The sequence below is a fragment of the Euleptes europaea genome, chromosome 19 (genome assembly GCF_029931775.1).
Source record: "Euleptes europaea isolate rEulEur1 chromosome 19, rEulEur1.hap1, whole genome shotgun sequence".
NCBI lineage: Eukaryota > Metazoa > Chordata > Lepidosauria > Squamata > Sphaerodactylidae > Euleptes > Euleptes europaea.
The window spans coordinates 1,775,186-1,791,138 of NC_079330.1; the positions used below are offsets into that span (position 1 = coordinate 1,775,186).

Consider the following 15,953-nt stretch of genomic DNA (forward strand, 5'->3'; position numbering starts at 1 on the left):
TACCACACTGCTGCCACCCAAGCCCCTGGAAAGATGGAGAAGCACTGCCAAGATATGGCTCTGGAACCCACCCACCAAGCCGCGCTGGCTCAGCATCCATATAGAGGGGCGCTCTGGCAAAAAAAGACCCCCGAGCTTGTGCTGGGAGAAGGGCAAACTTGGGGGCTTTTATGCGGTCCCAGGAGACCGTTTCCTTACCAGGGCAGCAACACTCTTGTTCTCCTTCCTGCGGAGGGTGTCGAACTGAGACCCAGCGGCCAGCAGTGAGGTCAGGGCTGCATACAAGTGGTCATATTTCATCGCCTTGCTGAAGAGGACCTCACACACCTGCAAGGGAAGCAAAGAAATCCAAGTGGTTCCACTGCAGCTTGCTCTGCTCACCCCTCCTGCCTGCACCTCAAACTAATGCCGAGCGCCCAGTTCTCAGCAAAACACGTTCAGAATGAGGCTCGTGCGAGGTTGCCTTATGGAGAGTCAGGGCACTGGCTGAGGGTCTCTGGGATCTTAAGCAGAGAAGAGACCATGCTGAGATCCTTAAATTGGAGACACCAGGACTGACCTTTGGACCTTCTGCATATGCACATGTGCAGAACAAACCATCGAGAACCACATGTGGTCAGCAGGCTATACCCACAGGGTCCCTCTGATATGACCAAGAAAGAGAAATACCCTTAAGAAACCCACAGCTTAGGAATCACCCCATTCCACAAATCCTGTCTCGTGCCCTCGCCCAGCCCAAGGTCCAGAGAAAGTCAAGGGAAGGATAGGCTTGGGGTACCATGCTGTCCAGGCGGTTCAGATCATCTTCAGATGCCTCGGGTGACAGAACGCAGTAGAACCTGGGCTGGGGAACAACATCTGGGGGACACAGAGACAGAGAGAGTCTCAAGGCTGGGTTTCAAAAGCATGGAGGGAGCATAACGATACTGTCCTATTGCAGCTTTCACCTTCTAAAAAGCCAATACAGCACGTCAGCTAACAATTTGGGCGCTTGCACGCATCACCACAAAGGGACGCATCACTTCCTGAAGGCGCAAAGATGAAGGGGAAACTAATACCATCACAAGACCAAGCAATAACACTTAGACTCTGCTCTCCTGCACTGGGAGGGGGTGGGTCGGGTCAAGGGGAGGGAGAGACCCATCTCAGAAGCAGGCAGATGACCGACCAACGGGCCTGCTGACTGGGGTATCCTTGCAAAGAATACCAGACTCTTTGTAAATGGGCGAAAACACATGGTCGCTTTAGCCTTCTTTATTCCGTTTCAGCCAGGATCGAACGCGTGCGTTTCGCTGAACGTGCGTTCGATCCTGGCTGAATCCTGGCTGAAACAGGGAATAAAGGAGGCTAAAGCGACCATGCGTTTTCACCCAAAATGACTTGGGAGTCTTCATTTTTGATGTAGACAGTCATTTTCCTACTCAAAAGCCAGATGTGAGTCCAGCAGCACCTTAGAGACTTTCAGGGTATAGGTTTTCAAGAGCCAAAGCTCCCTTCATCAGATTCCCTACCCAATACCCTCCTCCCCTACAACGTAAATAATTTTGAATCAATATTATTATTGTATTAATTGGTGTTTTAATTGACATACTTTGATTCGGTGGGATAACCTATAAAGCAACAGTCCTCTTTTTCTGTATGCTTAAGATAGGCATAATCAGGAAGTCTGTTTGTTTTAACGATCAATTTTTGTCCTATGGAAAGGCAATGAGATCTTGGGCAGGCTCTCCTGCCCACAGACTCTGCCCCCCAGCAACTCCCGAAAACCTTCTCATACCCAAGGAGCAGTGCTTGGTCCAGTTTTCTTCCACTTCCTTGAATCCATGATAGAGAGGAGAAGAGGTGCGCCTACTTCCATCGGAGGATCCATTCACCCAAACAATGGGTGGCGTCAGAAGGTTGTACTGCACCTAAGTGGCAAGCAGACAGGAATAGGGTGAGAATGCCAGTGGCCAGATCCTGAACATGACAGGCCTGGTGCAAGGATGGTTACTACGAAGGGGCCACATTCGCCCACTGAGATGAGAGGAGCGACACTGGCTGAGGAGTTCTCCCTTCGACCCCCAGCTACTAAAGCCAAAGGGGAATCTCGTTCCATCTTGTGTGTGCAGAACCTCCATGGGGGAGGAAGAGCAAAGTACTTGGTATCCAAAGTACTTGACATTCTACCTCAGTGAGAACTTGTCCCTTGGGAGGGGGGAAGCCCCCAGCCTCAAGGCAAGAAGCGGGAAGAAGACTCCTGCAATACATTCACCGTAAAGTGAAAGTTTGCTCGTTCTTAGCTTTCAGTTTGCTAGGAGGCGTCTAAAAGGGTGCACAGATCCCTGCCTTGACTACGCTCGGAACCTGGCCTACTCAGCTGCGACCGGATTTCTCCAAGGGAAGTATACACGCAAACACACATTCTATCCGATTATACATTTCAGCACTGGATGAACACACACAGAGATGCACCCCTGCAGGCCGTACCTGTTCGAACAAATACACAGGAACCTTCGAATACTGGTGAAGCAGGTAGTCCAAGACCAGAAGAAGGCGAGCCAGGAGGAGTGGGATGCACCGCAACTGAGAGTCCAGGTTGGCCGTCATCTCCAGGATGGTCTGGACGCAGAGGGTCAAGACGGCGCGCCGGCCCTTCTCGGAGAAGTTGTGGAAGATCAGCAAGAGCAGCTGGAGGTGCTCCACGTTCAGGTCCTCCGTGTCGCCGGGGAGAGTCCCCTGCATGGCATTCTGCTTCAGGGTGCCAACGAACCTGTCAGAGAAGAAAGGGCCAAGAAAAAAAGCAGACTGTTTTTAGGAAGCTCAAAACTGTTGGAATCCCCAATGGTTAGTTTTTGAAAAGAAGACTTTAATAACCAACGATATGAAGATATCCTTCCTTACTGTGAGATCCCAGAAATTCCCTCATACTGTCTCCCCGAGGCCTACGGCAGACCAGCAGACTAGTTACTTGCCTGTCAGCATCACAAAGAAGGATGAACTAAGTAAGCAGGCCTTAATCAGACCCAGCAATTCAGTTCCTACATTTTGGGTGGGAGGAATCTCAGAGGGAGAAGAATACTGGCATTGGAGCTACCCAGATGCCAAAATTGCTCTGGACAGTCTGTTTGTCAAAACACTTGATCCAAGACATGTTCATGAACAAACCAGGGGGAGAGAACCCACCCCTGTGCACCTGGGCTTCGTCATTTCCACAAGGCCGCTGGCCACCCTCTCACCTCTCCCAAACTTTCAGGCATTCTGGCACATCGGGGTCTCCCTGGGCGCTGGCTTTGTGCTGCCAGATGAGAAGCAGCCGAGAGAGCACAGACAGGCTCTGGGGGTGGATGTAGAGAGGCCAGGGCCCTTCGGAGAACGGGGCCACGCCCAGCTGCTGCAGGAGAGTGTTCTGGCAGGAGAGAGAGAGAGACAGGAGCACGCTGGGAAGGGCAAGTCACTCAAGGAAACATTTCTACATCAGGAAACTGTTTGCAAGAAGGGTTCTTGCTGCCATGAGAACAGGGCACACGCAAATTCTGATCAGCATTCATCTGGGGAGAGTGAATCCGGGCGTCAGCAGAGAAACAGGCCGCTTCCCTGTCACTTGTGTGTTTGAGTGCCCCTCTGCAAAATTACACCAAAAGGCATTCCTGCACAGAGCCAGGTTTGGAGCCTTTCAGCTTAAGCTAAGACCAATGTTGGCAAGGGGCTTCACACAGCCTTGGTTTTAGCTTCACCAAGGGGCAGGCTGCCCGCGTGTGCACCCAATAGTCACAGCTGCACTCAGCTCTTCCGGAGATCAACCCAGCAGGCTATGAACTCCTCTGCTGCAGGGAATGAAGGCAGGCTGGGCGGCCGCCCAGACAGCCACTTGAATATCACGAGCTACAAGCCAGCAGCCTGTTATTCTTCTGTGTGCCGATGAGCCAGGACCACTGCCTCCAAGTATCAGCCTATGCAGCAACTGCATTCCTCAGCCCAGGCCGTTCCCACTTGTAGAGCTGTTACATCAGCCACTGCTAGATCGAGAGCCCTTTCAGTGGCTACCCTGTTAGGCAGCATAGCCACAGGCTATCAAAAGAGACCTCCACTTCGGTGAGACTCGACAAATTATGCAAGGAGAACTGTTCAGGAGGCCTCTTGGTATTGGTGCCCAAATGTGTCCAAAGTGTTTCTGCTACTTACTTGATACCTGTTTGACGATCTCTCTATTATTATTATTATTTGAAGACTCACCTGCAAAGTAGGGGACTGGAGGTCAGAAGTGACAAGGGAGTGGTTGAAGTGGTAGAGGGCAGCCGCAAACTCCTCATCCTCTGCAGTACCTGCAATGCCACAGAGAGCAAGAAGGTTCAGCCCCAGGGGCTGCACAGGACCCTGCCACAGGGCTAAGAGCCTCCACCACCCCGCAGGGGACCCTCAATACAGGAAGTGCCTGAGAATGCCGCTGGTTTCCTATCCTTGCACAAGGGCAGGAAAGACACGCAAAAGTAGGCAATGGGACTCTGGCCTAAAGCGGCGGTGGCCCCTTCCAGAAGTGAGAGACCACACAGGGCTGCCATTTTCAGCAACTGCCTGTCTACCTGCTCTGGCCCTTGGAGGATAAAATCCATGCAATACCTTCCATTATACCTGACCAAACTGACATTTAAAAACATTGTGCAGGTTTCTCAGCTCGCCAGAATTCTGTGTCAGGCATGTGGAGAACTGACACACATACCAGAGCAAATAAACGGCACCCTTAAACGAAGAGGAAAGCAGGGCTGCTGTATTTAGCAGCAGCTGCGTGTCAGGGAGTTGTACTCCAGCACTTTCTCTACAAAGCCTCTGCCACAGGGTCTTTCCAAGCCCTTGTTACAGAAGATTTTTCCCCCCACTAGAGATGCTGGGGACTGAACCTGGGAATGCTGCCCTACTGTCTCTTCTGTATCTGCGGCTACTGGTAAACGCCACCACCCGGAAGGTGACTTGAACTGTGACCTCTGCAACGAAAGCTCTTGCTGCTGCCTCCGTGCCCTAGCTGGTTTTTGTTCCCTGACCTTTGAGCCCGTCTTTGTCCACTTCCTTGATGATGCCGGCCAGTGTGGCCATGTGCTGCTCCGTGAGAGAGACGCTCAGGTAGTTCCGGATGAAATTGTTCCTGGAGTCCAGCATGGAGGAAGTGATGAAGTTGAGGATGTTGGACGCCAGGCTCAAGAACTAGAAGTGAGGTGGGAAGAAAAGACTTGGGCGTTAGCCGCAAAGGACAAGCAGGACAACATCCACAGCGACCCACTACGAGGCACTCTTCCTTGACAACTGTATGTCCCCAAACCCACTCCCCTCAACTGAATGCCCCCAAGGCCACTCCCCACCCCAAAAGACCCCTTGGAAATTAACTTTGGGCACTTCATATCTAAGGACCCGCATTCACGTAACACATTCTGCCCCCAAGAACCAAGCTGCTGGACAGAGCACAGCACCCACTGGCTTGGGAAAGCTCACCTAGCATTCGGTGTGACACCTGAATTGATCGATTCAGTTTGCAACCAGCTGGTAAATCAGAAGCCAGAAGTTGGAGGGGGTTTGCAGGCCGAGGTTCAGTGTGTCATCTCAACCAACAAGCCATGTTTACAGCGGAAAATGCACCACAGACAAAGGAGCAAACGTATGAAGCTGAGTGCTGAAGGACGGAAGCAGACCTGAAAGGTCCGGCTGTCTCTGTGGGATTGCGGACCCCAACCTGAACTGAGCCAGCACCCTGAGTTTCAGAAAGCAGCACAAGCCAGTCTTTGGGTTCGCAGACTCACGGCAGCTTCAGCTCTTTGGGGCTCTACCAGTTAGTTAAAACACCACAAACAAAACAAAAGGACCAAGCATGCTCCTCACCAATTCAGGGTCTTTGCGGCTGGCCAGGATGTTCCCGTTCTCGCCAGCGGCCTGCTTGTTGGGGCTTTTCACTCGGGGAGAACTCTCCAGGGGAGGGGGTGGTGGTGGAGGAGGAGGGGCCACCTTCTCTTTACTTGGCGAGATGGTCTCTTCAAACCATTGGCCGAGGATTGGCTCACTGTCGTCATCTAAAACAGTGCATGGGAGGGGAGAGAAGTAAACATCCTCCAGTAGCAAATTTCCTACCCCTCCATCCTGCTGCCACAGACAGAACCAGAAGTATAAGGGAGCAGTTGCTGGCCTTCACTAAAAAGATCATGGAAGGTACTTCTGCAGGCCAGAATTGGGTCTGGCCTGGACTCGCAGCTGAACATGCCATAAAGGGAGTCCATAGACCCAGAACAGCCTTGGAGAGGAGTACAGAACACAGAACAATACGGCTTTTAGATTAGAAACAGGATAATTAATGTCAGTAGATACGTGTTGAGGCCCAGGTGTGAGACGCATCTGAGAATGGCCACCAAAATACAGCAGACAGTCATACAAATGAGAAAACTGCCATCACTGTTTTTGATAATTTTGGTTACAATTAAAAATAATAAAAACTTGTTAACACAGAATTTGTGTTTTTTTAGAAGGTAAGTATAGACAACTTTGTACAGTGTTTAGTTAGCCAAGAGTGTGAGCTTTATCAGGTGGAACAGCTGGCTATGGTTAGAAAGGGATTCTGAAAACTTATAAATATGGGAGTCTGGATTGTTCTGGAATGTCTTCTTTTGAGATGCTCCTTTGTGAAAACTGCTAACTTTTGGTATGTGGAACTCATACAATTACTCTTATTTAATTACCTAGGTAAAATCAATGGATGGTACTATAACATTAATGTAGTATGGTCAGTTAATGTTGACAGCATAAAAATGTTTTAATTAAAAGATAAAACAGAAGCAAAGATATTTTACTTGTGCACTGAAAAAAACCGAACCAGAAATGTTGAGATGTACCTCTTGCCAAGAGATTAACAATCTGATATACAGGAAAGCTAACTAGATGCCCTAAGGCTTCTTAAGCGCCTGCCCGTAATCTGAATTGAGCCTACCCCGTCACCCAGAACACGGCACTGAGCTTCGGGTCTTGCCCCACCTACCCTGGCTGCTGTCTTCGGTGCTGCTGAAGTCATCCTCGTAGTAAGTGTTGGAATCCGTGGAGGCGCTCACGTCACTGCTCATGGAGCCCTTGCGTTGCCGCTGCAGCACGCAGGCCTGGGAGGCAGAGGGGGAGACCATGTTCACACCATCTCTCGACAACCGTGCAGAAGCAAGCAGGTGTCACTGGACCATGCCTTGCTGGGGAAGGTAAACCCCGCTCTGGGCTGTGTCACTTTAAATGTAGGTAGGGACTTGTGAACACATGAACACGCGAAGCAGCCTTATACTGATTCAGACCCTTGGCCCATCAAAGTCAGTATAGTCTACTCAGACCAGCAACGGCTCTCCAGGGTGTCAGGCAGAAAGGTCTTTCACATCACCTCCTTGCCTAGTACCTTTAATGAGATTGAACCTGGGACATTCTGCATGCCAAGCAGATGCTCTACCACTGAGCCATGGCCCCTCCCCATGAGATGGAAGGCTCCCAAATGGGAAAGCACCCTTTGAATGCTCTACCACGCAGATTTTCCATGTGTTGGGAATTATTTTTTCAAAACAGAGATGGGCTCCTTTGCAGTCTGAAGGGACACAGGACTAACCACCACAGTGAAACCCTGGGCCACAGCCCACCTAAGGCATGGCCTGGACTCTGCTTAGACACTGTGCACAACCCCAAGTTCATTTGTGATGAGCCACTGATTTGACTCAACCAATCGATCAATCAATCGACCTTTATTGGAATATAGTCAGAAACATAGCATAAGCAGTGCACAAAATTCTCTGTCCATACAGTTTCAATTTAAATATAATTTAAACTTTGGTCCTAGTCTTGGCAACTTCCACCAGAAATTCCACCACCTTTGAAGTGACTTCAGGAATAGAATCATTCATTAAAAACCGGCATTCGGAGGATTCTCGGCTAGATTTCATTTTATCACTGACTTGACTCAAGCCTGAGCTTCCATGCCCACCCCTCCCTTCCACTCACAGGCAGAGATCAAAGCCTTCCTGGTCTGATCGACCCTCCTCCCATGTACATGTCCCCTCACCCTTCCAAAGACAGCGGCCAGTGCTGAGGAGGGGCCACCACGTACCTTACGGTAAGACGTGGAGAGCAAGGTTAGCAAGAGGTTGGTGAGGGGCACAGAGTCGATCAGCCGCTGGATCCGCTGGATGGATGTGCTCTGGGCCATGATGTTCAGCACCGCTGGGGGGCCGTCAGTCTCCCACCCCTGGAAGAAAGGGTAAAAGCACAGATTGTTATTTTTTTTAATGAAACCTCAGGTAGCTTCGCAGTGCTCTGGAACATTAAAGTATATATATATTGTTTTATTTATAAAAAATGAGTGCACACACAACCCGCTCACCTTGTGAAGTGCTTCTACTTGCAGATCTTGAAAGAGTGAGGTCAGCAGCTTAACGGCATGATTTGCCAGCACCACGGACAAGACTCCAAATCCCTGATGCCTGCAAAAGGGAGAGAACAGCCACGTTTGAACATTTCAGACCCTCCACCTGAGAATCTCCCCCGGGAGCAGTTGAGTTAATAACCAGATCCTTGTCCCAAAGGATCAGCCCTCTTTACCCCCCTCCCCCTCGGTACTGAAGGCAGGCACAGTACAGGCCCTGCCTGGGGAAGAAGCACCACACTCTCATCCCTATGTGGGGAGAGACACAGTCACAGAACCTCAGCATCAGGTGCAGTTCAGTCCTTCAGCACTCACCTGCACCAAACACCTGATGCTAAAGGGTTGGGTGGGGGAGAGAATGACACTGTCAATGCTAGCACCACCTTACCCTTTCCCGGGGCCCAGCTTGGGAGAGCCCACACCTTCCTTGGACCGCGCAATGATATCGCGGACGCGAAGGGCAGCCAGAGGGTCCTTCTCCTTCCCCTTGTCTGCCAGGGCTGTGGGGCTGAGGTTCAAGATGAGGAAGAGGCTGTTCAGCAGGCACCAGGCCCCGAGCAGCTGGAAGTTCTGGTAGTGCTACCGGTCCGGAAAGGAGATCAAAAGCAGCGTTAACCCCAGCAGCCCAGAAGGCAAATTCGCCACTGATGGAAAATTTCAAGGAGAGGAGATTCTTACCTCCCCACCCGCACGGCGTGAGTTGCTGATGGCTTGGCCGATCATGTCGTAGATTTCAAGCTGCGGTCAGAAAGAAGGGCTTACAGAACTGGACAAAAAGCAGCTGCAGCCAGCAAACCGTTGGCTGCCATTTCTCCACTGCACCTTCCCTCTTTGGATACAACAAAATTGCACATGCCAGAAACCTCTCTCTCTCTCTCTCTCTTCCTCGCACCCACCGTGATCACCCCCACCCCACCCTCTGGCAGCCAACTTACACATTTCTGCACAATGGTAGCTGCATCGTTTTCATAGTCTTCTTCTTTAGAACTTGTGGATCCTGTGCGGACTTGCTGGGTGCTGCCTACGTGCAGGATAGCCATGCAGGTGGCCACGCTCACTCCTGGGGGGGGGAGGAATCCAGAGTCAGGTAGAGCCTCCCTTGGCATACGGGCATAAGGGAGCACTGTACATCCATATCACCAAGCCAAGCCCCCAGCCCATCTGCTTAAATATCATCAGTTCTCCCTGGGAGTGGCTCTCATGGGTCTCATGCAGAGAAGAATCTTTCCTAGAACCTGCGGCCTGAAACCCTTTAACTGGAGAGGTCAAGACCTGAGCTTGGGACCGTCTGTTTAGGAAGAATTAGGAAGGATTTTCTAACAGTTCGAGCGGTTCCTCAGTGGAACAGGCTTCCTCGGGAGGTGGTGAGCTCTCCTTCCCTGGAGGTTTTTAAGAAGAGGATAGGTGGCCATCTGTCAGCAATGCTGATTCTATTACCTTAAGCAAATCATGAGAGGGAGGGTATCTTGGCCATCTTCTGGGCATGGAGTAGGGGTCACTGGGGTGTGGGGGGGAGGTAGTTTGGACTAGATGACCCTGGTGGTACCTTCCAACTCTATGATTCTATGTCACACACTTGCTATGTCATTTCCTCCCCACCCCTCCAAACACCCAGCCTGGAGAGCTGCAGTTCTAAAAGCACAAGCTAGGGAGTTGCTACAAGGAGACACGAGGAAACTCTTCAACAGGGGTCAGGAGAGTGAGACCCTGCATGCCCGGATCAGTGTGAAAAAAGATGCTGCCCTCCCTGCTTTTTAAAAACTGGCAACTGTTTTGCCAGAGTCCCCAGAGATGCCAGCAAAAGCAGCAGCAGGCGAGCGTTCACCTGCGTAGAGGCAGCTGAGTGCCAGCACGGTGACATCCTGCAGCCTCGTGGGAGTGAGTGGTTCCAGAACCGGGAGGGAGAGCGTGTCCAAGGCCATGGTCACGTCGATCACCAGCGAGTGAAACCTGCACAGACAATCGGAAAGAGAAGATTATGGCGACTTCAGCTTGTACCGTAAAATCACTTCTCTTTAGAGACAAACACATGAAATCTAGCTCGGTATTGCCTACTCTGGCAGCAGCTCTCCAAGGTCTCCAGCAGGGAATGGTGCTCTGCCGCTGAGGCACTGCCTGCCTCCCTTAGCAGAAGTAGAAAAGGGCAAGAGTCCAGTAGCACCTTAAAGACTAACAAAAATATTTTCTGGTAGGGTATGAGCTTTCGTGAGCCACAGCTCACTTCTTCAGATACTCATACACAGCTCATACCCTACCAGAAAATATTTTTGTTAGTCTTTAAGGTGCTATTGGACTCTTGCCCTTTTCTACTACTGCAGACAGACTAACACGGCTACCCACTGTGAATTATCCCTTAGCAGAGTTGGAGAAGCAAAGCTGCATGATACTGCTGGAACAGATAACATTCCCAGCTGAGGTTTGCCCAGTGCCAACCTTCCTCTCCTTTAAACACCAGGCCAAAACTTAAAAAAAAAAATACACCCAGGTTTTTAACTGAGGGTTGGCATCTTTAAAAGCTGTTATTATGGGCTGCTTCTAGCTTGTTTTCTATCACTTTCTGCTGCTAAACGTAGCGTTATGTTGTTTGCATGCTCTGTCTTGTTTGTGTGCTGCAGTTTTATGATTCCACTGTCCTGTTTTACTTGCAAGGCCCTGAACGTGTCTCTGAAACAGCGGAGCATAAAAGTTCTAAATAAAATACTGCAATTTGTAAGTGATATATTGGATTAAAAAGGGTATTTCATTCATTACACACACAAAAAAGGAATCATAAGAAGGTTTTTGCCCCCAGAGTTCCTCAAAATTTCATTTTTGAACACTATTTCTTTACTAGCAATATTTATAGATAACAACAACAATAGTAATGCTGGCAAAACTGAAAAATGATCTCAGAAGAGAAAAATATTTTCTTTCACATTTTAACCCTTTCCCCTTCATGTCTCTATTCCTCCAAACCTGCTCCCAGAAACTCGTTAACAGGAGATGTGAGGAACCGAATCTGGGGCCTTCCACATGCCATGACACTGAGACACACCCAAGACCACCCACCTCAGACTGCCCGGCTGGCATGCCTAAGAAAAATGGCTGGGCCTGCAAGAAGGGGCGGAAACTCTCTCACCCGTTGCGGACTGCAGTGGCATCTGCTACCGTGGCTGGCATGATGAAGAAGGAGTTGGCGGACACGGCATCCTGGAAGCGGTTGATGTAGCGCAGGAAGTAAGGGAGATTAAGGCAAACGCGCAGCAGCTTTTCAGAGCCGCCTGTCAGATGTGGGGGGCAGGGAGAAAGCAAGAAGATGAAGCCTGATGTGAAAGCCATTTTAAACTCATTTTAAAGCCTCTGACATTACAAGACATCAGAGACATCACTGTTCACTTGGAGGGTTTTTCTGTCCTTCCTTTTAAAAAAATCCTAAGATTTTTCAAAAGGTTTGCTGAACCCTGAATCATACCCATGGTCGGCCTTGCTGTGCAGATTTTTTCTTCCCATCTTCATGAGAGCTACCAGATCTCAGGAATACATTTACAACCCAACGTTTCCCCAACGCAAAACTGACAATGATGGACATGGAAGTGGCTCCCAAGTCCCCTGAGTCCAGGCATCCTGCTGGACCTCAGTACCCATCCCACTGTAAATTGGGACCAGCCTTCTGGTGCTTTTTAGGAAGGGGGGAGGGCTGAACCCCAGCAAGGACAGCTCCAGCACGGCCAAACCGTCCTCCTCCTCAGACTCCCTGTGATGCCGACAAAAACAACAGCGCCATCCTACCGAGCTCTTGCAGGCTGGACACATTCTGAGCAATGAACAGGCTTTTGGTTTGGGCTGCAGAGGCCTGATCCGTGGATATCTGATCGTCACTTTCCCCTTCTCCCTAAGAGCAAGCAGACAGTATACAATCGTGATGAGGATCTAGCTCCTGGCCTTCAGGCAGCGCTTCACCAAAATGCCTGAAATGTGTCTTGTGCAGAGGCTCAGTAAGGCAGGCCTGGATTCTTGTCTTTAAATGGGGGGGGGGGGGAAGCCCACATTAAGTTTAGAACAAGCAAGCTTGCAGAGGCTGCCAGATGCTGGGCCACCTCCCAGATGCCGCTCTCACAAAATCTAACACACTCTACAAGAACGGAAAAGCACTCATAGTGCAGAGCTAATCCAGGGCGGCACCGTTAGCAGCAGCAGCCATAAGCTTACAAAACCTTGCACAAAAAACAACAGCCCTCCTCTGCTGTTTGTCCCCAGCATCTGGCTTCCGGCATCCAGCTCTTAGATATGGAGGTTCTGCTAAGATATGAACCAGCGACAGACTATCCTAAGTATTGTTAAAGACGCCTAAGCTAACGACTGCCACCACCTCACCTATCACTGAATAACAAGTCATGCAAAAAAAGGACCCTCCCTCCCACCTCTCCTATTTCATTGGGCTCTGCTGTCCACAAAGGCCAACGTGCAATACCTGGGTCTGTGGCATGGATGGCGATGGTGCCATTCTGGGATTGAAGACCGATGTCAGCTGGTTGAGGAAGTTCATCTGCACTTCCTTCTGTCGCAGTTCAGGGCTGACCGGGGAAGCCAGCTCTTTCTGATCCTCCACTGCAGAAAGAGCAAGAGACGGTCAATGCACGTCTCAGAAACAGGGGAACGCAACCATCCAGTGGTAATCGAGAGAGAAATGGCCACAAGTGAGGGGAAAAGCTTACCGTCCGAGAGGGTCTTCACTGTCTGGGGCAGCTTGGCTGATTTCATCATAGCAGTAAATGTGATTATTTCGGTCCGGTCCAGACGACTGCAGCCGGTACACAGGCCCTTGATCAACAGGATCAGGTGTTTCTAGAGAAAAGAGCAACACCAAGAGACACCTGCTCAGCTGGGTTTAAAGCGCTGCAGAGAGCACAGGAGTCATCGGACAAACCACTACAAGTGCTAGGCTTGGGTTAAGACAGGAGGTGGGGAGGGAGGGGCTGAGCTACATGGTACAGCTTCAGCCATTTGGCTCTTCTGCACACACGGTCACAGGAGGCTGTCTATCACCTGGGGATGTCAAGAACTGGCTGTCATGTGTTGTGCAAAGCAAGACCTCAACAACTGAGCCGCAGCTACCCAGCCCACCGTTACCAGGACGGGGTGTGTGGCTGCCTCTTACCTGTGATACAGCACAAGCTTCGTCTGGGTTCTCAAGTCTCAGTAAGGAGAACTCAATCAGGACTTTGCAGGCAGCTGCCACTGATTGCAGCTGGTTTCTGGGTACTGGGAAGTCAAAAAAGGTCCCATCGTTCACACAGGAAAACGCAACACACTTTTAGCACATCCTCAGCTCCTTCCCATCTCAGCTCCTTTGCATTAGCTGCCCTCCTAAGCTGGAAAAGCCCTCTCCATTGAAACACACCTTCCTCCTTTGGAGTTCACCTCCCCCCCCCAATATTCATCTGTAACCCAACAGGAACCATCACACAGGGGTGTCACTAGGTACCATGTGAAGGACGGTCCCCCCTCCTGATACCATCCAATTCATACCACTCACTCACCCAGCCCACACACTGTGGTGATGTAGTGCGTCGAGAGTGCAACAAAAGAGGAATAGAATGGTTCATACTGCTTGTCGTGGTGCAGGATTTCAGACTCACTGCAGAGAGAGAGAGAAAAGAACAAGGCATTTTTATCCAACAACATCCAAAGATGAAGCTAGATTTCACTCATTTATATATCAAGACCCGTTTGACCAGAGGGTCTTGCAGAGCCACCCCATCAGTCCACCTTCCTAGTATTGCATACTGACAGTAGCTTGCCAAGATCCCAGCCACAGAATAAACTTTCCCTGAACACAATCCTTTTTAACCAGAGATGCTGAGGACCAAACTGGGGGCTTTCTGTATGCGGAGAACATCTTCTGCCTCTGAACAGGGATAGCTCCTTGCCAGGACAGGTGCCAGATTCTCAAACAGGCAGCCTGTGAACATCTGGATTGCCACCAACCTCAATACCTACTATTCCCTGCTACTAGCAACCATCCACTGCCTCTCAGCCAGGCACGATGAAACAGTGAACTCCATTAAGGGGCATCTCTCCGCTTTTGTTCCCCAGGCAATTGAACTTAAGGGTCAATTTCTTTAGGGTGAGTGAGAAACACATCAGCCTCACTCCCGAGAGGCATTCAGAAATACATGGAAAACCACTGAACCAGGCTTCCCTCAAGCCAAATGGAGAAGCAGCTAATAGTTTTACATAAGCAAGCCGAAGACCCTCTTCCCTCTAAAAGAGTAATTGACAAAGCATCCATCCTGCCCCTGAAAGCAGGTATCAGAAGACCTCAGAAGACCTTGCCTTGCTCACACTTCTTCACAGGCCTCTACCTTCACAGGCCTTCACAGGCACAGACTAGTACGGTCTCCAGTTAACTGTTCATCTAGTCCGGCATCCTGGTTCCCACAGGGACTAAATTAGATGCCCGGAAGGCTCACAGAAACAGCACAGAGGCCAAAGCCTTTCCCTGTGGCGTAAGGAATTGGCATTCAGAGCTATACTGCCTCCAAACATGGAGGTTTCATTTAGCTTCTAGGACTCATAACTACATATGGTCCTTTCTTGAAAGAGTAACAACAGAAACACCCAAGAAGGAAAAAGGAGACACCCCTGGAAAATGGGGTATAGTTATGACAGCACACTCAGATACCACTGAAAGCAGCATCATTGTCCCCTTCCCCGTTGCAGGGGCAATCATTCACCTCGTGATACGAGCCTGGCATGCATTTTGCTGCGAAGAATGGGGAAAACACACAACATCACAGCCAGAGGATGAGAATCTGACAACACCACACGTTTCCTCAGAGCTGCCTCCAATGACGTAGAGCATAGGACAGGGAAACGCACACCAGGGCAACACCACACTACTGGGCAAAGGATATTACCAGTTATGGGAAAGAGGAAACCAGCATGGTGCAGCGGTTCAAGTGGTGGATTGTGACTAGGGAAGCCAGCGTTTGAATCTCCACTGTGCCATGAACTTCACTGGCTTATATTGAGGCAGTCCTGCTCTCTCTCAGCCTGGCCTACCTCACAGAGTTATTGTAATGGTCCAGGGAGGACGGTAGAACCAGGTATGTCATCCTGCGCTCTTTGGAGGAATGGCGAGATAGACATTTGCTTGATAAATATAAATGTTTGTCAAACATTGCCCACCCCTGAAAGCGACAGACCAACAAAAATCTACCAGAGTTGTGCTTTGGAGGGAAAGAGCCGATTGTGCCAAAGCAGCTGTTCTGTGCTGGCTGCTGGAAGCTATTTTCTTCTCTGCTGCCTCGACAAGGTCAGTTCTGTTTGTTTTGTTAAGGTCCTGCAGTGGTCAGCAGAACTTTAAAAAGGTCCACATTCATCACTGCCCATGAAATAAACCTACATGACTAGCTGAAGTTTGTGCAACTCTGCAAGAAGGCAGGGTTCAAAACAATCACTTGCACAACAGGGGAAACACAAGCCCAGATGCAAAGGTGGGGGGAGGACATTTTGGCAGAGCTCCTAGCATACCTCTGAGTGTCACTAGTTTCTGAAGCAGTACAGAGCT

The 15,953-nt window shown here is 50.1% G+C and overlaps 1 protein-coding gene across 1 annotated transcript in view; it reads right to left on the bottom strand.

The window, feature by feature from the left end:
* UBR4 (ubiquitin protein ligase E3 component n-recognin 4) overlaps positions 1-15,953 on the bottom strand; it is a 93,095-nt gene that overhangs the window by 75,210 nt on the left and 1,932 nt on the right. Inside the window, exons 2-22 of the mRNA XM_056865475.1 lie at positions 13,921-14,018; positions 13,539-13,642; positions 13,096-13,225; positions 12,852-12,988; positions 12,170-12,272; positions 11,520-11,661; positions 10,227-10,351; positions 9,337-9,461; positions 9,080-9,139; positions 8,790-8,980; positions 8,360-8,459; positions 8,087-8,224; positions 6,992-7,106; positions 5,848-6,035; positions 5,019-5,178; positions 4,216-4,304; positions 3,219-3,388; positions 2,470-2,752; positions 1,778-1,910; positions 779-858; positions 199-327 (exon numbers count right to left, since the gene is read on the bottom strand). Coding sequence (XP_056721453.1) covers positions 199-327; positions 779-858; positions 1,778-1,910; positions 2,470-2,752; positions 3,219-3,388; positions 4,216-4,304; positions 5,019-5,178; positions 5,848-6,035; positions 6,992-7,106; positions 8,087-8,224; positions 8,360-8,459; positions 8,790-8,980; positions 9,080-9,139; positions 9,337-9,461; positions 10,227-10,351; positions 11,520-11,661; positions 12,170-12,272; positions 12,852-12,988; positions 13,096-13,225; positions 13,539-13,642; positions 13,921-14,018 — 2,800 coding nt within the window. The remainder of the gene's footprint in view (positions 1-198; positions 328-778; positions 859-1,777; positions 1,911-2,469; positions 2,753-3,218; positions 3,389-4,215; positions 4,305-5,018; positions 5,179-5,847; positions 6,036-6,991; positions 7,107-8,086; positions 8,225-8,359; positions 8,460-8,789; positions 8,981-9,079; positions 9,140-9,336; positions 9,462-10,226; positions 10,352-11,519; positions 11,662-12,169; positions 12,273-12,851; positions 12,989-13,095; positions 13,226-13,538; positions 13,643-13,920; positions 14,019-15,953) is intronic.